This window comes from Primulina eburnea, chromosome 1, assembly GCF_022965805.1.
Source record: "Primulina eburnea isolate SZY01 chromosome 1, ASM2296580v1, whole genome shotgun sequence".
NCBI classification, from domain to species: domain Eukaryota; kingdom Viridiplantae; phylum Streptophyta; class Magnoliopsida; order Lamiales; family Gesneriaceae; genus Primulina; species Primulina eburnea.
The window spans coordinates 10,543,002-10,569,830 of NC_133101.1; the positions used below are offsets into that span (position 1 = coordinate 10,543,002).

The following is a 26,829-nucleotide window of genomic DNA, read 5'->3' on the forward strand; positions in this document are numbered from 1 at the left end:
GTAGGAGTTGACGACGGCCAAGAAGCCTACAACTTTTGACGAAAAGTTACGTACGCCGACTCAACTTCAGAAACTGAGATGCGTACACGATTATTCCTTTGAAAATAATGCTCCCAAAATTTCTCGTTGATGGTATGAGATGCCTATAAATAGCAACGATTGAGGTCCCTAAGCACACACACCTCATAAGAAATATACACCATCTAAAGAGATCGTGCAGTGCTTAGAAGGCTTCAACCGAGAAGAAAAGCAGAGAAATCAAAATTTTCAATGGCCGGAGGTAACACTCGATTTAAGCTTCCGCATATTATATATCATGTTTATACATGTTTAAAAAACATGATTTTTCAGAAAATTTCTAACAATTGGTATCAGAGCCGTGATACCTCTGCCTTGAAAATATTTGTTTTTCATATCAAAACTTTAAGAAATTTTAAACTTGAAGTGTGGATATGAATTTGAAGAAATTTTAAACTTGAAGTGTGGATATGAATTTTAAGAAAGTTTACGTACCTGAAAATTTCTTCAAAATTTCTTCACGTTGCATTTTTGAAATTCTCAGAAGGGAAAGTTTCGGAAAATTATGAGAGCAAATTCTCGGTCACAAAATTTGCATGAAGAAGATGGAGTAATAATGCATTCTGTAATGATGTAAAATGCGAATTATTCACAGACAAAGCATTAAAATCGAATCAGAGACACAGCATTAAAATCGAAGGAGACATGGGTCTGAGTCAATTGTTCAATTAGTCAATTGCTCAAAATTTCAAAATTCTTGTACGAAAAATTATTAATTAAAATATATATATATATATATATATATATTTAATTAATATGTGGGACCCATGCTAATTATTTAGTTTTTATTATTATAATTTTTATAATAATAATAATAAAACTAAATAAAAATTAATGTGTTATTAAGTTATATGTATAATTCGATATACATATAGCATTTGGTTAAATAATTTGTACACATTAAAATAATTTTAAGTTCAATACAAGTTTAGAAATTATTTTTGCATGTTATATAAAATGTCAAATATTATGGATAAGTGTTTGATATGTACATGCAAATTTAATATTATGTTTACATTTATTCTTGAAATTTAAAATGCAAATTGTATTGAAAAATATTTTGGTAAAACAATATTCACATTGTGTTCATATCAAATTATATTAAGTTTTATAATTTGAAATGAACATATCAAGTAAGATGTGAATATAATAAAATATTTCAGATATTCACAAATGAACAAATAATCCTCACTTTATCACTACTCTGATAAAAGAGAAAAACTGATGAGGAGCCCACATTTTATGTAAATGTGATCCTCACTTTATCACTACTCTGATTGAAGAGAAAAACTGATGAGGAATGTAATTGTTCATATTAAGTAAAAATGTGAATATAAAGTTATTTAATATAAAAAAATTTGGCTTATAAAGATTCACATAAATGTGGATAATTCAGTTGAATAATAATTATGAGGTAACGTGAGAAAACATGGTCTGAGAGAGTTCTTCATAGATCGGTTTAAATTGCCTTGACTAGCCACTGGTCTCCCTGAGGAACGTTGCTCTGTCTAGGAGTTGGGTATTTAAAGGGCTTTAGCACTACCTATCTTTCCTGGGAGCACTCTTGGAAAGTGTTGATTGCGAAATAATTATTATATAAAGCATTAAGAAAAGCCAAAATTTTGTCCGGTGAACCGTATAATTTTAAATAATTAAGGAATAGCCACAGCATCCTTATTTATGAAAAATTATGCATTAAGTGGATTTGGTTCACATAATGGACATCAATTGTAATTAATTATATAAACATAATAAAATTTACCCCACAGGGATTTTTATTATATTTATATAACTAATTAGTTTAAAATATCAAATTATATTTTTCTTAATTTACCCACAGGAGATAAGGAAAATACATTTTGATAGTTTTATCATAAAGTTTTAGAAAAATCTTATTGAATTAAAATTTTAGCCCACAGGCAAATTTTATGTCACTAGATTTTTTAAAACATGAATTACATTGGTAAAACATGATATTGTCTCAAAATTTTAAGCATATGATATTTTGTGCAGTTATGCAACCTGCGACTTTTTCTGATATGAAATGTGACATTCCCGATCTAAAGGACGATAATTATAAAATTTGGAAAGAAAGAATTCTTCTTCAATTAGGGTGGATGGATATTGATTATGCTATACGGAAAGACGAACCATCTGCTATTACTGAAAACAGCATTCCGGATGATGTTGATCTTTATGAAAAATGGGAGCGATCTAATCGACTCTGTGTAATGTTCATAAAGACCAAAATCTATGCTGGTATGCGTGGTTCTGTCGATCAGCATAATAATGTCAAAGAATTACTGAAGGCTATTGATGAACAGTTTCAGTCTTCAGATAAGGCTCTTGCAAGCACCCTAATTATAGAATTCTCTTCATTAAGGCTCACCAGTGTGAGAGGTGTGCGAGAGCACATAATGAAAATGCGGGATATAGCGGCTCGGCTAAAGACACTTGAAGTGGAAATGTCTGAAACTTTTCTTGTGCACTACATTTTATGCACTCTTCCACAACAATATGGTCCCTTCAAAATTTCCTACAACACACATAAGGATAAATGGTCGATTAATGAATTAATGACCATGTGTGTTCAAGAGGAAGGAAGGCTGTTGATGGAAACAAGTGATAATGTTTTTATGACCACACAAGGAAAGTATAAAAAGCAAGCCAAAGTCAAGGGAAAAGGGAAAGGAATAATTCCACCCCAACCTGACATCAAGAAAGAATCCAAGTGTTTCTTCTGTAAAAAGATGGGAGACATTAAGAAGGATTGCAATAAATTTAAGGACTGGCTTGAAAAGAAAGGTATTCCTACTTCATTTGTCTGTTATGAATCTAATATGGTTAATATGATTTATAACACATGGTGGATTGATTCTGGTTCTACAATCCATGCTACAAATACCTTGCAGGGTATGCAAAACCTAAGGAAGCCAATAGAAAATGAGCGAAGCATCTATTCAGGAAACAAGATGTCTTCGTATGTGGAGGCTATTGGGACTTGCTGCCTAGTGTTGAATAGTGGTTATATTTTAAAATTAGAAAAGACCTTTTATGTTCCTAGTTTTTCTAGGAATTTAATTTTAGTTTCAAAACTTGTACCTCTTGGTTATTCATTTCAGTTTTTGAATAAATCAATAAATTTGTTTTATAAATCAAATCTTATTGGAAATGGTACAATGATTGATGGTCTTTTCTCTATTTCTTTACAAAATAATAACACCACTATGCATGTTCAGGGAGGTATTAAAAGATGTGTTATAAATGAAGATTCCTCTATATTGTGGCACAGGAGATTGGGACACATCTCCATAGAGAGAATTAAAAGATTAGTAAATGATGGAGTACTCAGTACTTTAGATTTTACTGATTTTGAGACTTGTGTAGACTGCATTAAGGGAAAGCAGACCAATAAGTCTAAAAAGGGTGCCAAGAGGAGTACAGAAATATTAGAAATCATACATTCAGATATTTGTTGTCCAGATATGGACATGCAAAGTCCGAAATACTTCATCTCTTTCATTGATGATTACTCACGATACATGTATATCTACATGCTTCATAACAAAAACGAAGCACTAGAAGCCTTTAAGGTTTTTAAGGCTGAAGTGGAGAAGCAATGTGGGAAACATATTAAGATCGTGAGAAATGATAGAGGTGGAGAATATTACGGTAGATACACTGAGAATGGACAAGCGCCTGGTCCGTTTGCGAAGTTTCTCCAAGAACATGGGATTGTTGCCCAATATACTATGCCTGGTTCTCCTGACCAGAATGGCGTAGCTGAGAGGAGAAACCGAACATTATTGGACATGGTGAGGAGCATGTTGAGTAGCTCTAAACTTCCTAAATCCTTGTGGACTGAAGCTCTTAAGACAGCTGTGTATATATTAAACCGAGTTCCAACTAAGGCTGTCCCAAAGACGCCATTTGAGTTATTTAAAGGTTGGAAACCGAGTTTGCAACATATACGCGTTTGGGGTTGTCCTTCTAAAATAAGAGTTTATAACCCACATGAAAAGAAACTGGACCCAAGAACTATAAGTGGATATTTCATTGGGTATGCCGAAAAATCCAAAGGGTACAGATTCTATTGTCCATCTCACAACACTAGAATTGTGGAATCAAGAAATGTAAAATTTCTTGAGAATGATTTGATTAGTGGGAGTGATCATGAAATAATTTTTGAGAATGATCACATTAATGCACAACCCTCTTATTCAAATGACAGATTGGTCGTTATTCACACCCCTCAAGACCAAATGGGTGTTCAACAACCAGTTACTGAAGTTCCACAAATTGCTGATGAAAATCCAGTAGATCAAGTTGTTAATGAAGAACAACAAGAAATTGTTGATCAACCAAACAACCTTAGGAGATCTACTAGAATAAGAAGATCAGCTATATCTAGTGATTATGTTGTGTATTTACAAGAATCAGACTTTAACATCGGAGCCGAAAATGATCCTGAAACGTTTTCACAAGCCATGAGTTGTAATGAGTCAAAACTATGGTTTAATGCTATGAAAGAAGAGATGAATTCTATGGCAGTTAATGGAGTCTGGGAACTTGTTCAGTTGCCTGATGGTGTAAAAGCCATTGGATGTAAATGGGTCTTCAAAACAAAGAAAGACTCATTAGGCAACATTGAAAGGTATAAAGCAAGACTTGTTGCTAAAGGATTCACTCAGCAGGAAGGAATCGACTACAAGGAGACTTTTTCTCCTGTATCTAAGAAAGATTCTCTTCGTATCATTCTAGCATTAGTTGCACATTTTGACTTAGATTTACAACAAATGGATGTGAAAACGGCTTTTCTCAATGGAGAACTAGAAGAAGAGGTTTATATGAAACAACATGAAGGATTCTTCTCTAGTAATGGTGAGCAATTGGTTTGTAAGCTTAAGAAATCTATATATGGATTGAAACAAGCCTCCCGTCAATGGTATTTAAAATTTCATGATGTTATCTCTTCATTCGGATTCGTTGAGAACCCCATGGATCAATGTATATACCAGAAGGTCAGTGGGAGCAAGGTTTGTTTCCTTATTCTATATGTGGATGATATATTACTTGCAACCAAAGATAAGGGTCTGTTATATGAGGTAAAACAATTTCTCTCTAAAAACTTTGATATGAAGGATATGGGTGAGGCATCTTATGTCATTGGCATTAAGATACATAGAGACAGAATTCGAGGTATTATAGGTCTGTCTCAAGAAACATATATAAACAAAGTTTTAGAGAGATATCGGATGAAAGATTGTTCACCAAGTATAGCTCCCGTTGTGAAAGGCGATAAATTCAATTTAAGCCAATGCCCAAAGAATGATCTAGAGCGGGAACAAATGAAAAACATTCCTTATGCTTCTGCTGTCGGAAGCTTGATGTATGCTCAGGTTTGCACTAGACCTGACATTGCATTTATTGTTGGGATGTTGGGAAGATATCAGAGTAATCCAGGTTTAGACCATTGGAAAGCTGCAAAGAAAGTCATGAGGTACCTTCAAGGGACCAAAGATTATATGCTTATGTTCAGACGAACTGAGAATTTGGAAGTAATTGGCTACTCTGATTCAGACTACGCTGGCTGCATTGACTCAAGAAAATCCACTTCAGGATATATTTTCATGCTAGCTGGTGGAGCTGTATCTTGGAGAAGTGCAAAGCAGACATTGACTGCTACTTCCACTATGGAAGCTGAGTTCGTAGCTTGTTTTGAGGCAACCTCACATGGTGTATGGTTGAAGAGTTTCATTTCAGGGCTTAGAATTATGGATTCTATATCTAGGCCATTAAGAATATATTGTGACAATTCAGCTGTTGTTTTTATGGCTAAAAATAACAAAAGTGGTAGTCGAAGCAAGCACATCGACATTAAGTATTTAGCCATAAGAGAACGTGTTAAAGATAAGAAGTTACTTATCGAGCACATTAGCACTGAATTGATGATTGCGGATCCTTTGACTAAAGGCATGCCACCATTGAAATTTAAGGATCATACAGAAAGAATGGGACTTGGTTCCTTTATGTAATATTTGTTGTAAGAACAAATTAATGAAACTATGATGTGATATTTTCTCATATATGTTTTGCACACATTCAGTGATTCGAGAAATATCAATAAAGTTGGACCTCGAATAAACATTGGGTTTATTCATTAAGTTAATACAGTTTGAGAGACATAATGCATTGTAATACATGGAAGATAATATTCGTTTTAAGATGACTTATCGCCATGATTCATGTATTTTGTTTTCTCCTATGGCAAATGATATATATGTGTCAAGTGGGAGAATGTAAGAAATTTGACACATGTTAAAGGAAGACGTACCGTGTAGGAGTTGGCGACGGCCAAGAAGCCTACAACTTTTGACGAAAAGTTGCGTACGCCGACTCAACTTCAGAAACTGAGATGCGTACACGATTATTCCTTTGAAAATAATGCTCCCAAAATTTCTCGTTGATGGTATGAGATGCCTATAAATAGCAACGATTGAGGTCCCTAAGCACACACACCTCATAAGAAATATACACCATCTAAAGAGATCGTGCAGTGCTTAGAAGGCTTCAACCGAGAAGAAAAGCAGAGAAATCAAAAATTTTCAATGGCCGGAGGTAACACTCGATTTAAACTTCCGCATATTATATATCATGTTTATACATGTTTAAAAAACATGATTTTTCAGAAAATTTCTAACACCCATTACTTGCTGAACACATGTCTGAATATATGGCCAAAACTTTGTTCTATACTTCCCTACTTTATCTGACCACCACCATTCATAAAAGTGCAGGTAAGCTATTGAACAACCGTGAAACTAATTTTTATTTTATGGTTATGTTTAAACATGCATCTTAATTGCGTAATTTGTATTTGGCATTACTCCTTTTGATGACCATCTTGCGCAATCATGGTAGGACTATCATAAAAATGATCACTATGAGAAACAAAAAAAGCTATGCTACTAACTACTAAGACCAAATTTAGAAAATATGTAAGGTTTCATGCTGCAAAAGTTTTGAACATGTGGCGGAAGACTTTGATTTTCATACATTTAATTTGCCAAACATACCATATTGACTCGAGATCTTTTGGATTATTCTTTGTCATTATTTCAATAGATTTTAAGTTTGTCCTAAGAATTCTATTTTAACCATTCTGAAATGTTTGAACTGATGTAACCATTTTTTTTGCTCTATATTGACAGTTGCAAAGTATTGTGGAAATGTGGAGTTATGTAGACTCACAGAACAGGTCACTTTTTCTGACCCCTACAAAGTGTCTGAATATAACCGATGGACAACCCCTTACCTTGATGCTGATGCTGAGGCAGTTCGGGGGGATAACATTTTGAAACTTGAAATTGCTGAGCTAAAATCCAAGTAAAACGCATAATTGGATGCCTCTATTGGATGCCTCTTCTTCATATTTTATGTAATTCTTTTACCTTTTGCTGTATGATGTGATACAAAGTGTTTGCTTTTTGTTTGGCATCTTTCCTATTCAGGTTCTGTGAAAGAACCCAAGCTCTTATACATGGTGATCTACATACAGGTTCTGTCATGGTTACCACTAAATCTACAAAGTCATAGATCCCGAGTTTTCTTTCTATGGGCCTATGGGATTTGATGTAGGAGCTTTTATTGGAAACCTTATATTAACTTTTTTTGCACAAGATGGGCATTCAAACGAGGGGGCTGATCGAAAAGTATGTTCTGTCCCTATGGTCTTATATACCAATATTTCGGTCTTATTTATATATACCATATTAATATTTTGTTCAGCCTATTATGCCAGTTTTATATTATTATGTATATACATTGTTTTCTCATTCTTTAGGGTTTATTAGTCTACAAATTTATTCTCCTGTACCTTTCTCTGTCTCTTGAGCACCTGAAATACATTTTTCATCCTGGGTTTTGGTATTGTTCAACTCTTTTTTCGGGATGGATGATATTTTTAATAATGATTTTCAATCGAGCATTTCTAGTTAGAGATGGCCCATGGTTACAATTCTGGTCTGGTCCGCTCCATGGAAGATAGGTTTATACGAGTAATTATTAATATTAAAATCAATATTACAACTTTAAGATGGCTTTGATTCTTGTTAGTCACACTTTTGATCTGAATAAGTGTGAGGTTGCTTCTGTCAATAAATGTAGGCGTTTTCATTTTGTTGGCTTTTTTTTTACTACCAAAAAACTTCACCAAAATTGTACTCTTTCCTTGAAGGAAGTTCGAGAATTATTTTTATTTGCGTTTTGAATGCTAATCCTTTGTACAGAAGTAGACATTTTAAATTATTATCTCTGAATCATTTAAAGGGAATTGGTGAATGCACAAACACACCCTTCAGAAAACTATGATGTTTATCATTAGATTATTTCGTGAGCATTACATATTCTCTAGCTTGATGGCTCATTGGCTTGTCAACCTTGTCTGCATAATTTAAATCAGCTGTACAAAGTGTGGATTTTGAAGACGATCTCGGAGACTTGGAACCTCTTCTACTCGAAGTTCACTGCTCTTTGGGACAAACATCAAGATGGTCCTGGTGAAGCATATCTCCCAGAAATTTATAGTAATCTAGACCTCCAGATTCTGATAAAGAAAAAATATATGGACGATGTTTTCCATGACACACTAGGATTTGGTGCTGCCAAAATGATCCGGTTAGATAAAACCTTTCCTTTTTTGTTGAACTAGTACTATTTTTTTTTTCTTTCAGACTTCTTGATCTGTTAGAAAAGCACGTGTTAAACGGGACATGTCTTAAAGTTATCTTGTTGATATACAGGAGAATTGTTGGTGTATCTCACGTAGAAGATTTCGAATCAATCAAAGAGGCAGACAAACGTGCAGATTGTGAACGTAAAGCTCTAAATTTCGCCAAGACTCTGCTCAAAGACAGGAGACAATTCCAAAATATAGAGGAAGTTGTTTCGGCTATTGAGCTACTCGACACACGCTAAGATCTTTCGTCCAATAATGATGAACGAAGAGGATATAATGGCTCGATTTGTTTCCTTTTACGATGTTAGTCATTTTTCCATTCCATGTTGATATCACAGAAATATTTCAATGAAATAAGTACTAAAATTGCGAAACAAATTATCAAGAGACTAAATTTCAATTTGACATAGTATCATACTGAACAAAAAACACAAATAAAATAGATGAACGAGTTTGTTTCCCTGATTTTAATGGAAAAAACATAAGCTTCGGGAGTAAATTGATGATCTAGAGATCACACACATACATTTTGTGAAAATTATTATTATTCTTTCCGTTTGAGATTTGAGAAAAGTCATGGATTCTACTTTCTAGACCCACAGACCCCACCATCCCTTAATAATAATAAAAAACATATGATAACACGATATTCGAATATCAAATCTGTCTAAAAAAAATTTGTGAAAGTAAATGCGGCTTTCGGAGGACACAAGCCCTCAGAACTTGCTTACTCTCGTGCATGAAACTTGTTTTAACTCAACCCCAAAAGCAAGCTCAAGAGGGGAAGATTGTCCAAGACTGTATATACAACTTCAAGGTATTTTATCCAACCGATGTGGACAACTAACACACCTCCGCACGCCCAAGAATGAACATCTGAAGCATGAAGTTTACAAATGACTCAATTATCGACAGAACGTGTGACCCAACTATAGGCAGTCCAACATATAACGGTGCAACCTGAGCTCTGATATCATGTTATGATTGGAACTTTGACCTAACTCAACCTCAAAAACTAACTTAAGGTGGGTGGATTGTCCAAGACCATATATACAACTCCAAGATATTTTATCCAAACAATATGAGACAACTAACAAAATTTCATGAACTCAAACTCATTAGTTCACATTTACTGCTTCGTCAGGAATGAAAACTCGGCCTTTCTCTTTTAAAAACTTTGGAGAACCATTTATGTTTTGAGAAGATTAGGCTTTTTTAGAAGTCTAAAATCTCCTCTTTCGTTGCCTCGTCCAATCGGCAGTTTCCAGGATAGGTGATTATCCAATATTAACCATCTTTATCATAAGCATTTATTTTTAATAAACTTGAAACACAAACTAAAAATTATTATTCATACTTAAAACACGTAAGTGAGATAAGAATCAAACGACACGCAAATGTGGGACCAACTTTCGTAATCGACGGATGACAACGTAGTTTGTAACATCGACGGTCAAAATTGACACACGTAATCCCACTCATACAAATCACTCCACGCCGTAATAATATAATAACCCTAAAGTATAACAATGAGCAGTTTCGAACTGCCCTTTCGTTTACCCCTCTCCGCTTCTCTCAGGCATAGCCGCCCGTCGGTCCGGCGGCCATATCTACCCCCTCCGTCGGTTATCCGACCTATGCATCCTTCCCTCTCCTCCCTTTACTGAAAACTCAAAAAAAATCGAAAAATCTTCCGAAAAGTCCAAATTCTTACCCCGTTGTGTTTCTACTTTTGGTCAAGCTTTTTCAATCTGTTTCGAATTTTTTTTATTCTCTGATTTTGGTAATAAGAAAGAGGAGAGGGAAGTCATTTGAAAAAAAAAATTAAAAAAAAAATTGAAAATTCTCCGAAAAGGGCAAAAAAAAAAAAAAATCATCTCTTAGGATTTTGATATGTCGGCGCCTGTTCAGATGCAGACTCAATTGCAGGTGGTGAATGCGGTTCCCTCCGGCGGGGCGCCGTTCGTGACGTCACTTTACGTCGGTGATCTCGACGCGAACGTGACGGATTCGCAATTGTACGATTTGTTCATCCAGATGGGAGATGTGGTTTCTGTTAGGGTTTGTAGGGATTTGACTAGCCGTCGTTCACTTGGATATGGCTACGTCAACTACGGCAACCCTCAAGATGGTTCGATTATTACGCCCCTTTATTATAATTCGAATTTTGATTTAATATGGGCAGTCTATCATGTATCTTTGTGTTTAATTATGGTGTTGTTTCTGGAAAGTGGAAGTGCTTCAAAGTTGACATTTTTTACGTCTGTGTTGTTAATCGTTTGGATTCAGGATCTTCTCTTATATGCTATATATTGTGCTGTGTTGTGAATGACGATAGTAGCGAACAAATTTATTTTATGTTCCCATTTAACTTGTATTGGCTCAATATAATAGGTATATTTCACCTTGTTTTTAGTTGTCAGATATTAATGTACTCCTATCCTTTAGATTTGATGGCAATTAAACATTTGAATTTTCTTTGGAGTTACCTGTTAAAGGTTACATCATATGGTTAAGATTAATCGTGACCTTATTTTCATGTCAATTTATTCGGCCAGAATCAGAGAATCCCTTTCTTATATTCTTTTTCTGTCAAAAAATTTATTTCTCGATGACAGCTGAGAGAGCAATGGAGGAGCTGAATTTCACTCCTCTCAATGGAAGGCCGGTTAGGGTAATGTATTCTCATCGCGATCCTAGTATACGTAGAAGTGGTGCAGGAAATATCTTTATTAAGGTTTGTTTTCCTATATTTTTGTCTCAATATTCCTTTGCATGCCTGCATAGCACATCATGGAGATACAAGCTGTGAGGTCCATACTTACTGCAATTCTTACCATAACTACTAATACTTGTTATGATGTAATTGGTTTGAGCAGAATTTGGACAAGGACATCGATCATAAAGGTCTTCATGATACATTTTCTGCGTTTGGGAACATTCTCTCTTGCAAAGTGGTTACAAATTCTTCTGGTCAGTCAATGGGCTATGGCTTTGTGCAATATGCTGGTGAGGAATCTGCCCAGAAAGCTATCGAGAAGCTCAATGGCATGCTATTGAATGGAAAACAAGTCTATGTTGGGCCATTCCTGCGCAAGCAAGAAAGAGAGATGTCAGTAGACAAAACAATATTTAACAATGTGTTCGTAAAGAATTTATCTGAATCAACAACTGAAGAAGATCTTAAGAAGACATTTGGCGAATTTGGATCAATAACTAGTGCAGCGGTGATGAGAAATGAAGATGGAACATCAAGATGCTTTGGATTTGTCAACTTTGACAATGCAGAGGATGCTTCTAGAGCTGTTGACTCTCTTAATGGCCTGAAATTTGATAGTAAGGAATGGTATGTTGGAAGAGCTCAGAAGAAATCTGAGAGGGAATCAGAATTGAAACATCGTTTTGAGCAGACTGTGAAGGAAACAGTAGACAAATCCCAGGGACTAAACCTGTATATAAAAAATCTTGATGATAGCATCAGTGATGAGAAACTGAAGGAAATGTTCTCTTCATTTGGATCGATAACATCATGCAAGGTTGGTGGATAATTCTTGAATTTGGTTGGATAGTGTCACCAATTTTATTGATATTTAATCCTCTGGTATTCTGTGGCTCTCTGGATTTGCTCTAATTCTCATTCAGGTGATGCGAGATCCCAAAGGAATAAGCAGAGGGTCAGGATTTGTTGCATTCTCCTCACCTGACGAGGCCTCTAGAGCTGTGAGTATACTTGTGTGCATTCTCATCTTTTGTTGCCTTCTCACTTAATTATTTCATTTCAATTTTTTTAGCTTTCTGAAATGAATGGCAAGATGATTGCTAGCAAACCTCTTTATGTTGCACTTGCTCAAAGGAAGGAGGATAGAAGAGCACGGTTGCAGGTATTGTTGCTTGTTTTTCGAACTTACGACGTATTGCTAGGAACATTGAAACTGAAAATCTGAAGGATCAATTATAATCTTGTGGACCTGATAGACTGATTGTTGTTCTGTACAGCTTCTTTTTTTTTCTTTCTCCATTTGCAAAGCTTTTTTAGTTCTTCCCTGAGCAGTTTATTTTTGTTTCTCCATTTCTATATTGTTCAGCTTTATGCTTGTCACTTTTGTAGTACCTTGTCAATGATTGGATGTAAATTTTGATTTTTCAATCATTTTATTCAGGCTCAATTTGCTCAAATGCGGCCAATTTCTGTCATGCCTACTGCCACTCCTCGCATGCCTATGTACTCTCCTGGTGGCGCTGGCTTAGGGCAGCAAATATTTTACGGACAACCTCCACCTGCCATGCTCCCACCCCAAGTAATTATATTTTCACATGATACTTGGTTCAAGTAATTACATTTTCGCATGATACTTAGTTTAGAAAGTTCGATATTTAGTGGATATTTCGTATTGGAAAAGTATTATTGGATAACGCAGCATATTTGAAATTACTATTGCAAACACTTGAGGTTCTTGGAGATACGAGGGGTGTTAATATTACTGGTAAATTGTTTGTAGCTGAAAATTATCGTGCAACTGAATTTGTATGGTAGATTTTTTATGAAATATTTCAACTTGTATCAGCTCCGGATTTGGCCATGTGTTTCGAGAACTTTACAATGTATGTCATGCCATGTCTTCTTTTCAGCCTGGATTTGGGTATCAGCAGCAGCTTGTTCCTGGTATGAGACCTGGTGGGCCTCTCATGCCAAATATGTTTTTGCCTATGGTCCAACAAGGGCCTCAAGGTCCACGTCCTGGTGGTAGGCGTGCCAACGGTGTTCCTTTGCAACAAGTCCCACAGCCTGTTTCTGTAATGCAGCAGCCGGTTTGTGGCCCTTTGACTCGTGCTTTTTCCCCTTGATTTTTTGGCTTTTTTCATTTGTTTCTTTTGTGCAGATGCTTCCTAGGGGACGCGGCTATCGCTACCCCCCTGTGCGTAGCATTCCTGATGTCTCTTTGCAAGGGATGGCTGGAAGCATGATTCCTGTCCCTTATGAGATGGGTGGCATGCCGTTGCGTGAATCAGGAGTGTCTCAGCCCATTCCAATAGGCGCGCTGGCATCTGCACTTGCAAATGCTTCGCCCATAGAACAGCGGACGGTGAGTATTGCCACGTGTCTCCCTCATGTACATGATGTTATCATTGTACGACTTTTGGCCTATACTTATGAAATATATCCAAGAGTTGTAGAATGTGTCCAATTCAAATGTGACCATATGTCATTCGATTCCGAGTCATATTTCTTGATAGTCTTTTCCCATTAAAGGAGTTACTGCACCAAAAAGTTGTTTTCTTTTCCCTTTCAGCTGTTTTGGCTATATGGTGTCTAAGAACATAGTAATTATTGAATTTAATTTTCCAAGTAACCATTTATTCTTGTGAAATTTAGTCTTGTTAATTTTGGCATGCCTTTATTTATTATTGCTTTGAATTATCAAAACAATATTAAAGAGTGCATATTAGATTGTATTTTGATTTCTTGGTTAAGATTCTGGACGCAACACTTGCCATTTAGTTGATATACCATTCACAAGCAGCTTGGCTTTGGCCCTTACATTTATCTTGTGATGATGATGTCTTTTGATACGGATGAGTTTGGTTTTTGGTATAAATAGATGCTGGGTGAAAATTTGTATCCACTTGTGGAACAATTGGAGCCAGAGATGGCAGCCAAGGTGACAGGCATGCTATTGGAGATGGATCAGACTGAGGTTTTGCACTTGTTGGAGTCACCAGAGGCTCTTAAGGCTAAGGTTGCGGAGGCTATGGACGTCCTGCGGAATGTGTCTCAGCAGCAGGCTGGCCACTCTGCCGACCAATTGGCTTCTCTGTCTTTGAATGATTGACTTGGTTTGAGGAAAACATGGTCGTGCAAATGTGTCAGTCAGTTAAAGGCAACTGTTTTTAGTTTTTACTTTTGATGCGTGAGACTTCAAAGTTTGGGATTTTCTATGACACCTTGAATCTTTTTTTTTTTGTTGGCAAGTTGAATGTTGAATGTGTTGTGGAACCTTTATTTATGTGTGCTCTTTTTTCCAATATTTAACCAGACGATTTTGGGCTGATTTGGTTGATGTTTTGATTCTCTCTTGACTATCATTGCTTGTCAGTGTAGCTCAAGTACGATTGATTGGTATCTATTTACATTCTGAAGGTTTAAGCGACGCAATATGTTCACTTAGTTGTGTTCCTCATGGGAGGAAAAATAACACACAAGAACCAACTCGCATCGATCGTCTGTTCGACAAAAACCCTTGTCCTTTCGAACAATAGATTGATACATCTTTATTTTTAAAAAAATCAAACGTATTTCACCTGTCATAAAAACTCGACACGTTTATACTTTCTGATGGTGAGTTTTATGCATGATCTTAAAAAGCAAAGTCCTATTAATTATACATAGGATCATGCAATTAACCCTTAATATCTTGTAAATTTAGATATTATTGACCGACGATTTCGGTTGGGAATAAATCTAGCAAGCGGACTAGGTCAAGTTATAATAAATGGATGATGAGTCCAAGTATCGATCTCACAGATACTAATATTTAATTACTAGAATTTATATCACTTAACTTAAGCTAGACAAAATAAATAAAAAGATGATATGTGAATTATTAATCTAAACTTTAAATAAAATAATTGCAATTAAAAACGACGGATTCAGATATCAAAGGAGGGATTCAAATTCAAATAAATAACTAAGATACACAACGGTACCAAACTCTACTATGTTGACACGTGTTAAAATCCAATTAATTATTTAATTCTTGACAATCACGGTGAAATCCCCAAATTTATTTATTAAACGATTCCTCGAGTTAATAAACCTATTTAAGTCTAACAGTCCAATTATTTCTAATTGAATTTAATTGGATTTAAATGCATTAAATCTTCGTGGAATTTCAGTTTTCACCTAAAACCGCACACTGAAACCGAATACTATTTCTAGTCAGTTTAATCATGTGTTGATGACTGTTAGGATCGATTAGGGGGGTAATCGTTGAGCTACAATAGCTCGGTTCTTGAAATATTGAACACCGATGAATTAAATCGAGTTTGGTGTTCAAACCAAGCGGAAGATACTCGAAATAATTCTTCGTAGAAACCGATTAAATCTTTTGTAAACCATTTAAGATATATGCAAGTTGAATGAGTAAAAAGATTTTTGGTTGAAGCATTTTATCAAACACTAGGTATGCAATATTTTGGTATTTGAAGAACACAAAAAAATGCTTCAACAATGCATCTTTAAAACTATGGAAATGATAAATAAATGCAATAAACAAATAGACACGAATTTGTTTATGGATGTTCGGAGATTTCAAACACTCCTACGTCACCCCTTCTTCCCCTTGGGAAGGATCCACTAGAAGACTTTGATTTATACAACACCTTGTACAAACTCATTCAGCTAGGACTTACCCACTGTCTAAACTGAACTCCTAGCACTCACGATTGTAGGCAGCACCTCACAATCAGCATATTGTTTAATGTCTCATATGCAAAGACTACATACACAAGTTTTACGTCTTTGTGCAAGACTCACTCAACTAATCTTTGAACTTCAACTCTCTTGTATATGTGTGAGTGATTGTGTGTGAGGAATTTATCATTTACAGTGTATATCTCAAGTGTATCCTCACACAAGCGCTTGTGCTCTCAACTAGCTGATTTCTTCATGCTAACTGCCCATACTTTGAATCCTCTTCCAAAAGCTCTTGTTTGATCTTCAAGATGTTGTATTTATAGGCTCCAACACTGATATATACGTTAGACACAAGAATATGACCGTTGGAAAGTTTCTGTACTGTTTTCGAGATTGCAACGGTCAAATTCAGCTTGCTGGGCATTTTCCCGACTGGTCAACTCTGGTCAACTGGTCAACTCAACTGGTCATTCAGTCGGACTGGTTCAGTTGGACTGGTTCAACTGGTCTTCAGCTGGTTCAGTTTCAGCTGGTGTGCTGAAATCAGCCTAGCTGATTTCAGTTTGTGCAGAACTAGTAGCTTCATTGTCATTTATCACCATCGTAAGCTTCGATTCAGACTTTGACTTATAAGAATGATTTGTAGATCTTTGTCTTATCTTTCCAACGCATACTGAATCGCTTCGTTTCGATAACCGAGCTGAGAGATATGACCAAAATACGGCAGCTGCTCAAACACAACTGATTTCTGTTTTCGTGTGATCAGTTCGGTAATTGAGCGATCAGTTAGACAATGATAACATCCGATTTTGCCCAACTGACGTGAAATACAACCTGTTCCAAATTGAGTTTTCTAATCCGTCCAATTGGCGGATTGTCATTTGGAGCATCCAGTTGAGAGATATCATCAAAATACCGAAGCTCGCCAGAAATTCAGTTTGTGCAAAATTCAGTTTCAACTAGCTTCTTGTGTTTGCAACTTCACACTTGAGTAAATATGTTAGAAACATAATAACAAGTTTTGTTAACATCAAAATCAAGATTGCGAACTTGAAAAGTTCCAACAATCTCCCCCTTTTTGATGATCACAAAACTTGGATAAACAATCAACTCAACTAACATATTTCTCCCCTTTTTGTGTGAATCAAAAAGTTATATTTTCAAAATATTTTAAACAAAATTTTCTCCCCCTCAATATTTAAAAATAATCTACTCATTAAAGTTATAATGAGTTCTCTCCCTATATTTTTAAAATTTTGAAAATTGTAAAAGAGGAGGGATAACTAACCAATTTTCTCCATGGCTCATTTTCTGCTGCAGCACATATGCTCTGTGTTCAACAAATAAACTGTATTTTCTCGGGCATAATTAGGCTGGATATTTTATACCGCTGTAAACCTCTACAAGTCTAGTTTGCAACGCAAAAAACGTTTCGTCATTTGGACACTTAAGCAAGGAGATATGCCATTTTTCCCATGGTCGCTACAAGCTGCGCGAAAATTCAGTTTTGCATATATATGTGCAAAAAAATATGAAATCTCGAATTTTAAACATCAAAATCAGTTTCAATGTTATTTCAAGAACAACCCGCTCTGATACCACTTGTTAGGATCGATTAGGGGGGTAATCGTTGAGCTACAATAGCTCGGTTCTTGAAATATTGAACACCAATGAATTAAATCGAGTTTGGTGTTCAAACCAAGCGGAAGATACTCGAAATAATCCTTCGTAGAAACCGATTAAATCTTTTGTAAACCATTTAAGATATATGCAAGTTGAATGAGTAAAAAGATTTTCGGTTGAAGCATTTTATCAAACACTAGGTATGCAATATTTTGGTATTTGAAGAACACAAAAAAATGCTTCAACAATGCATCTTTAAAACTATGGAAATGATAAATAAATGCAATAAACAAATAGACACGAATTTGTTTATGGATGTTCGGAGATTTCAAACACTCCTACGTCACCCCTTCTTCCCCTTGGGAAGGATCCACTAGAAGACTTTGATTTATACAACACCTTGTACAAACTCATTCAGCTAGGACTTACCCACTGCCTAAACTGAACTCCTAGCACTCACGATTGTAGGCAGCACCTCACAATCAGCATATTGTTTAATGTCTCATATGCAAAGACTACATACACAAGTTTTACGTCTTTGTGCAAGACTCACTCAACTAATCTTTGAACTTCAACTCTCTTGTATATGTGTGAGTGATTGTGTGTGAGTAATTTGTCATTTACAGTGTATATCTCAAGTGTATCCTCACACAAGGGCTTGTGCTCTCAACTAGCTGATTTCTTCATGCTAACTGTCCATACTTTGAATCCTCTTCCAAAAGCTCTTGTTTGATCTTCAAGATGTTGTATTTATAGGCTCCAACACTGATATATACGTTAGACACAAGAATATTACCGTTGGAAAGTTTCTGTACTGTTTCCGAGATTGCCACGGTCAAATTCAGCTTGCTGGGCATTTTCCCGACTGGTCAACTCTGGTCAACTGGTCAACTCAACTGGTCATTCAGTCGGACTGGTTCAGTTGGTCTGGTTCAGTTCAACTGGTTCAGTTTGACTGGTTCAACTGGTCTTCAGCTGGTTCAGTTTCAGCTGGTGTGCCGAAATCAGCCTAGCTGATTTCAGTTTGTGCAGAACCAGTAGCTTCATTGTCATTTATCACCATCGTAAGCTTCGATTCAGACTTTGACTTATAAGAATGATTTGTAGATCTTTGTCTTATCTTTCCAACGCATACTGAATCGCTTCGTTTCGATAACCGAGCTGAGAGATATGACCAAAATATGGCAGCTGCTCAAACACAACTGATTGCTGTTTTCGTGTGATCAGTTTGGTAATTGAGCGATCAGTTAGACAATAATAACATCCGATTTTTCCCAACTGACGTGAATTACAACTTGTTCCAAATTGAGTTTTCTAATCAGTCCAATTGGCGGATTGTCATTTGGAGCATCCAGTTGAGAGATATCATCAAAATACCGAAGCTCGCCAGAAATTCAGTTTGTGCAAAATTCAGTTTCAACTAGCTTCTTGTGTTTGCAACTTCACACTTGAGTAAATATGTTAGAAACACAATAACAAGTTTTGTTAATATCAAAATCAAGATTGCGAACTTGAAAAGTTCCAACAATGACGTCTTTGTTGCTATTTTTAATCATCCATCTTCCGATTCGTGATTAATCAACATACATGTAAATAGTTGATCAGGCTATTAACAAGAAATATTAAACCAACGTCAATCAATAATTAAAATCAAGAAAAATAATATATTGAAAAGAAACTAAATATTAAACAAAGTATTGTTTGGCCCTATCGTGGTCTTTGTCTAAAGAAAATTATTCCATGAATTCAAAAGAAAAGTGAGAACACATATTTAAGTTCATAGAAGAAAACAAAATAAAAAATGAGTGGAAGGAATTCTCAGTGATTTGTAGTGTGTGTAAGGAATTCCTCCCTGTTTCTTCTCTCTTCTTCCTCCCTGTAGCCTTCTGTTCTACGCTTCCTTCCTCTTTTCCCCTTCTCTGGTGTTCACTTCCGTTCCCTCTCCTTTCTTCTCTGTCCTTCTCTGTCTCTCTCTTCTGCACGCTTCTCTCCTCTCTCTTCCACGCTGATTTTTTTCTCTTTTGTTGCGCCTCCACTTTTTCACGTCTCAGCATCTTCTCCTTTTATCCTTGCTCAATGGGCTTAATCCTCCAATTTCTTGAAACCCATCTCAAACTTAACCCTTGTAAATAAGATTGTAGATTTTATTTTCAAATATGAGACTCCATCTTTATCAAAACTTCAATAATATCAAGATAATAAATATAAGAATATTTTATTTCTTTTCTTTTGGTATTTTCTTCCTTTGAAGTCTTGTAAATTTATTTTATTTCTAAATTTAATCATTGTTCCTCTTTTATTTAAATCTACAATTATTAATTCAATTAAGCACATAATTAGAGATAAAAAGTCTAGATAAGAGCAAATATTATCAAATCAAATCCTTAAAATAGCAATTTTCCTTGAAATAACCTTATAGAAGTAACACTATCGACAAAAAGTAGGTCTGCCCAAACAACTCGACTTGCAAATGCCGGTGAAACGTTATTTAAGGATCATTTTTGACTTGATGTCTTATATAAAGTAGAATCTGAATCAACTTAAACCTTGTGAATTCAGGATCGATTGTGTATATCTATGGTCATATTCGAACTGTTGAATAAACAAGCTTTGTACGAACTAGAGTCCTAATTAGTACAGAATATTTACAAAACTCGCCCAACCTCGGTCGACCCGACCAGACTTTACTCTTTGGAAAGGAGTCACGTTTGGGCCTCAAAATAGTTTCTCCGTTAACACAGCACAGCTTCAAATTTTAAGCATCCAAGCGAGCAACTTGCCTTTGTCTCATTCCAACCACAGCAGCTGCCGGATTGTCTTCGTTAACGTCAGTGCCATTAGCAGTAGAATCTTGGTTCTCAAGGGTAGGATGGGAATCAGATTGTTGATTCTCCAACTTCTCCCCAAAATTATGGAGTCTACGACCGATCAAATATCTGTCATCGCGTATAGAATTGTGGAGATTGGTGAACCAGACATGAAAGCGTTTGGCGCAGAAAAATATCAAACTGAGGATGAGACATCCCACCCAGGCGAATCGATAGACAGCAGAATTCACTATTAATGGGTACCCCAATATCGGAAAGACCCCTCTTGCTAAAACATAGGGAACACATAAAGCCGTAAGCAGCTTCATAATGATTGGGAAGACTATCTCGCGCATCACCCAAAGACCTTGGAGCCTCGAGAAACCATCGTCTCTAACCCTTTCAAATTTAACACGCCAGCTCTCGTCCATTAGTGGCATCATGTGATCCAGCATAACCTGTTATAATGAAAACACAAGTTCAACCTGACCTGCATCAAACCATCCATCTACAATCCCTTCTACACTCAAAAGACTTGGTTAAAACACAAATTTTTGTGGACAAGTGGTAACTAATTAAATCACAGTAAAATAGAAGGTTTTCCTGAGAAGATATGGACAAAGAAGTCTACTGCTCACCAGTCTAGTCCAGATCTTCAAAAAGATCAGTCCTAGAGCCCAATCCTGGTACAAAAGAAAAACTGGACTTTCATCCACAGGCACCCGCATAGGCACGATCACGAGAAGTTCAAAAAGCAGTCCAATCAACACAGGAATGACAAAAATCTGGAATATTGAGGCAATACACTAGTTAGCAGAACTAATACATATGACACTATTTAATCACAGACCAACACATTCTTACCCATATCGACAAGAGAAAAGAGCTCTTGAGAATAATGCCACACCATTTTGTAATCTGTTTGAGTAAAACTCGAGTTCTTCTGGTTCTTACAAGCTCAATACAATACCTTGTTCCAGCCGAAGCAGTCCAAATAACATAGCTTCCGATCACAAAAGCATATATATCTAATAAAAGAACATGTGAGCAATTTTAGCTTATCCTAATATTAAAGAATAAAAAAAGGATAATTAATTGATTCATCCAATAAAATACCATTGCATTTGATTCCATGAGTAATTGGGAGAAGTGGGATGGCATTGAAGAGCAATCGACCAATTGAAATGGGTACAATTATCAACGCAGAGTTGAAGACCAGCAGGGTCATCCAAGCCACAACCAACAGCAGCACGATACGGAGTACAAAGGCCCACCTTCTAAAAGATTAACGTAGATGGTATAAAGAAAAAAAGCCATAGTCGACAATCATTTTAAAAGGAGATCAAAAAACTTGCACAGAATGCCAATACAATTATAAGCGCTCTACACAAGGCAAAGCTAAGATTTGGCTAAATAAAAAATTTCATAAAACTGATAATAAAATATTAGGATTCATCAAATTCATCAATTAGTAAACTTGACTGCTAAGTGCAACCTATAAAATTAAAACAGATGGTGCAGAAATTAATGAGATAACCAATTCCAAGGGTTTCACCAGAAGCATCTCAGTCCTGCAATACCTTAGCCAAACACAAGATATTGACGTGACCCATACATACATTGAAACAACCCTCTCAAAGAACAATCAGACAGTGTCATGAAAAGCTCAACCAAGCAAAAATTATCAAACTGAAATCGTGATATTAATTAGCCAGCAATCCCCTTCATAGCAAGAACATAAAATGCTTATGAGAATGTAGGCCGCTTCATAGAATAACAGCTGATCATACAAGCGGCTAAATAAAAAACTCATCCAAAACTCAAGCTATAGAGAATTTAGATTTCCTTTAATGAAGCCTACCACATTAAATTCTTTCACAAAGCGGAAACGGTGTGAAAGTTGAACCAGTAAATCTCCTTATTGGCTTACTTTCCAAACCATACTTGACGGTCACATTATCTAAAACCTCTAACTTAGAAAATTTTGAACCTTTCACTATTTACTGATGAATAGAAACGACATGTTTTTTTTTAAAATTTTGGGTGTCAGGTAAATTCTTTAATCCATTTTCATTGAATTTGACATCGCCCCTAGGGCTTAGGCTGAAAAATAGTTTCTTCTCTCCAAAATTAGACTCTACCAATAATTTTCCTAAACAGTCACTCAAGATAACTGTTTAAATCATAAATAAAATTAAGGCAGTCTGACCGACCCCCTCTCGCACATGATGGTAGACGATAGAATACCATCAAACTTACTCTGGGTCAGTTGTTTCTTCAGCTTCATACTCTCCAACATTAGTATTTGTCGCTACACGTCTGGGTCTGTTTACAAGTCCAAGGGCCAGAGCTCGTTCCTGCAAAGCAGCATGGGCTTGTCCTCTATCCTGCCGACCTAGATCCCGGTTTCCATGTTCTTGACCACCATTATCCTCTGGCTTTGGTAGAAGAAAATCTGTTAAACCAAGTGCCCAACCAACAGCAGTAAACCAATACCGGAGAATTGATTTGAGAGTATGTCTTAGTTTAAAATGTTGGACAGCGAAAGGAATGCATATTTGAAAGAGAAGCATGTCTGCAGGAATTTCAGTAAATGGGTCGGATACCCTGCAAATTACAAGAGTAGTCTTAAGAATTGAAAGGAGCAAGTCCGTTAAGAGGACAATGCAAGACCAAATGAACAATAAGATTTCCAAGCGGGAAAAGCAATCTTACGAAATATCAAAAGGGAAAATGGATGGAGCCATTTGCATTGCGAGCTTGACTGGCAAAAATACAAGCATCACTATCAAACTCCCATAGACAAAAACAGACAACAGAACCCTACGAGCATGTTTGTGGACAGGATCATCAATCAGATCACGAAAAGGGTTGTAATTCGGATCAGCAGGATCCCGGAGAAAATACAGCACACCATTACGCAATACCTACATGGACATATAAAACGATCCGAGGGCATGTAAAATAAGTCTTACTTTATATACCATACAATAGGAAATTAATAATTTGGAACAATAAGTACCCCTCGAAGAAGGCTGACGAAGATGCTTATTTGCAGCATGTAAACAATACCTACAACCCAATGAACCAAGGCACTTGCCAATGGTGAGACTGAGAAGAACTCAACCCTCTGTGATATTGTCTTCCCGAACATTCTAATAGTGCAAAGATCAAGCCACCAACCGCACATGAGAGGAAAAACCCCAAGTTCAATAACCAGGAGGAAGGCAACCTTAATCGTAGTCATTAAATGTCTCATGGCTGCCACAAACTGCCTGAAGAGGGATGGAATAGTTTCTGCGATGGACGTAAAACCATAGAACCTCCCCATGGTCAAAGGCTCTCCTCTGGAATACCGAATAAACGTAATAATCCCGACATAGAAGATAATAAATGCAAATATAAACATGTATCCAACAGCAAGGGTGGTGACATCAGAAAGGCGTGACACCCCAGTAGACTGAACTTTCAAAAGGTCCATTGCAATGGCAGAGCTAATGTTGACCTCAGTTTGTCCTGTTGCATTTATTTTCAGAGCATCGACAACCTGACCAAGCATACTACTTTCATTGCTATCAGATGTCAAATTTACAGAAGCCGTCAATGCATTCTTCAGTGTAAGACTGGCCAATGAAAGTGCTGACTCAGTAAGAGGCACAAATGCAGATAGCAAAGGACTAGCAGCAGAAGATAAAAACCATGACATATAGAAGAGTATAAGTCGTCCTAATGAAAAGGGGACGAAAATCACAACACCGAGGAATATCATGTTGCTTGCAAGGACCTGAGGAAAAAGAGAAGGAAATAGAATGAACTGACCATACAGTATAAGTCCTCCTAATGCAATAGAGACGAGTGAAGGCGGCTTCAACTAAAAAAGGAGACTAATTAGCTGGTCAATTTAACACGACTGAGAAATTTTAAATGACAATTGATTCCAAAAGAAAGACAGATATGGATTCCAACATTATATTCAATCCTGTAAGAAACTTGAAACTCTCCTACATGCATGCATACAGAAGCTAACAGAAGCCCATGAAATCCATGGAATAGATCGGGGAAAAGAAAAAAAATACAGTTAATCTATAACATGATATTTGAAAGAAATGCAATCGAATCATGATTTTCACAGAGAAATTAATGGAGGACATCTCACAGTGAATGCATTTTCCACCAGATGAAATACAGGTCCCTGCATGCCAACCAGTTCATCAAAAGGTACATCCTCTGCACCATCGGCATCATCCAGACCATCAAACATCTGCTCAACATGGGCCTCAAGGCGAGCTGCTTGCATCTCCCACCTGGCTGCAACATTTTCTGCATTCCTTCGGATCATCTGACCGGCCCCACCAATTCCCTGTGCTCCACCATCCTCGCCATTCCCATCTGCTGCAACATTTCTATTGGCTTGAGCAGCTTGCCTTCTTGCACCTCGAACTCCATTTCTATCTCCTTCATCTTCTCTATCAGCATCATGGCCCCCAAGTTCGCGTAAATGTCTAAAGTAATCTCTCAGTGAAGTTGCTCCAAGGAAAATGAACACAATGCTCGCTGAGAGCAGAAATCCATGTAAACAGTCTGTAAGAATGACCGTCGTACCCAAATGACTCAAAAATAGTCTTTGAGCTTCACCAAAACTTCTAACAAAGGCCAACCGCCATATCCAAAACGTGATAAATGGAATTATGAGAAGCCAGACACAAAGCACAAAGCTGAGGCGTAGAAAGAAGTGTAGAACATGGTATGCTTTCATGGTAATCCCAGCAATGAATTCCAGAAATGGAAGTCTAGTTGGAGCATTATCCGCGTAAACCGGAGAAAATGAAAATGGATGTTTGCAGACCTACATTGAATGAAATCAGCGAGTAAGGCTTAGAACGTCCTGGAATTAAGACACAAGACAGGATTAATTTTTCATAGCAGAATGCTGAACAATGAACAACCGGAAATTTTTAACTAGATAAGCCGTCAATCATAAATTTCTGCAGTATATTAAAGATGACAGATTCATGAAAAGTCTTATTAATTAATGGTACGTGAAACTTCAATGACACAAATTCAGGTTCCTAGTGCCTACCTAAGCAAACATTTTTTACAAAAATATACCAACAAGTGAGATAAAGAGAACAATCAGACAATCGAATTCCACCTCCCACGAGGAAAAACACGGAAAGTCCAGGAATTTATTTTCCCGTCTCGTCTTACTTTCATTTCGGCACTAACTAAACCAAAACAACTAATTACCAGCGGCCTAATCACCAAATAAAGTTCCCGGAACATCTTGACTCGCCAAAAATCTCATCAAATCCATTTGAAATGAAATTAAACCAAGTCAACAGAAATCACAGCAACCAAACTACAACTCGCAATAACAAAGTTGAAGACACGCAAGTCATAACCACAACAATCAAATACTACGAACCTCGCATTGGCGAGCGTTACTGTGAGTAAGCCACTGAAGAAGGCATTCCTGGTGCACAAACTTGATGCTTCCGCTGCACGCGCAGGGGTACTGCAGCGGATTATCGATGTCCCCAGGATTCCGGCAGATCCGGCAAACATCCTCTTCCTCCTCCTCATCCAACAAATCGTACTTGCTTACCCCGTTAATATCAATATTTTTCATGGTGTTACTGCTGCCATAACTGCTCACGCCTGGCGAAGAATCAACAGACGACGGCTCCGCCACCGCGTGAGACGAGGACGAAGATCCAGCCGACGCCGCCTCCGTTGCCGATCCGATCTCCATCCAGCCGGCGGGATAAACCAGGTGAACCCTTAGGGTACGTTAAAATTTGTGCGTTCCGGAATGGAGGTGGGGTTAAGATTTGCTCTAATTTGATTTTAGATGAGGCTATTTATTAGTGGAGAATAACTGAGGTGACGGTTTTGCCCCTGCCGTGGAGGACATTTTGGGAAACGCGCATGTATATACTCTCCGCGGATGGCCGGTTGCGGTGGTTTAGCATTGACCGGGAAAGTAATAGTGGGAATGCAATGGAAGGGCATGGCGGCCTCAATTACTTTTTAGAAAAAAATTTGTGAAATATAACTATGTCCCCTTCCCATGTGCAGATGACATTTATTCGATTTAATTTGATCTAACTTAATTAACTCATAAAAAATATTATTTTTCAATGAATTAATTGCATCGATATATATATGTG

At 36.7% G+C, this 26,829-nt stretch overlaps 3 protein-coding genes across 4 annotated transcripts; 2 read left to right on the plus strand and 1 right to left on the minus strand.

The window, feature by feature from the left end:
- The first annotated feature begins 6,779 nt into the window (after positions 1–6,779).
- Positions 6,780–9,199, plus strand: LOC140827370 (methylthioribose kinase 2-like). The gene is made up of 5 exons (XM_073190034.1): positions 6,780–6,875; positions 7,290–7,464; positions 7,590–7,790; positions 8,540–8,754; positions 8,880–9,199. The coding sequence occupies exons 3-5, from the start codon at positions 7,701–7,703 to the stop codon at positions 9,052–9,054; spliced, it is 480 nt and encodes a 159-aa protein (XP_073046135.1). The 5' UTR covers positions 6,780–6,875; positions 7,290–7,464; positions 7,590–7,700; the 3' UTR covers positions 9,055–9,199.
- A 1,136-nt stretch (positions 9,200–10,335) lies between these two features.
- Positions 10,336–14,865, plus strand: LOC140827374 (polyadenylate-binding protein 2-like). Its single transcript, XM_073190038.1, has 9 exons — positions 10,336–10,946; positions 11,434–11,552; positions 11,695–12,351; positions 12,458–12,535; positions 12,607–12,696; positions 12,976–13,113; positions 13,445–13,624; positions 13,696–13,899; positions 14,416–14,865. Exons 1-9 carry the CDS (start codon positions 10,709–10,711, stop codon positions 14,644–14,646), a joined length of 1,935 nt encoding a protein of 644 aa, XP_073046139.1. The 5' UTR covers positions 10,336–10,708; the 3' UTR covers positions 14,647–14,865.
- A 5,526-nt stretch (positions 14,866–20,391) lies between these two features.
- Positions 20,392–26,509, minus strand: LOC140827380 (probable E3 ubiquitin ligase SUD1). Of its 2 annotated transcripts, none has more exons than XM_073190046.1 (9): positions 26,085–26,509; positions 24,816–25,505; positions 23,682–24,443; positions 23,375–23,586; positions 22,919–23,266; positions 21,776–21,936; positions 21,524–21,687; positions 21,298–21,444; positions 20,392–21,117 (listed from the first exon to the last, which is right to left on the minus strand). In XM_073190046.1, the coding sequence occupies exons 1-9, from the start codon at positions 26,409–26,411 to the stop codon at positions 20,608–20,610; spliced, it is 3,321 nt and encodes a 1,106-aa protein (XP_073046147.1). In that variant the 5' UTR covers positions 26,412–26,509; the 3' UTR covers positions 20,392–20,607. The 2 variants fall into 2 exon arrangements, with proteins under 2 accessions (XP_073046147.1, XP_073046143.1); XM_073190042.1 differs by having other exon boundaries at positions 23,682–24,530.
- Between the last annotated feature and the right edge of the window lie 320 nt (positions 26,510–26,829).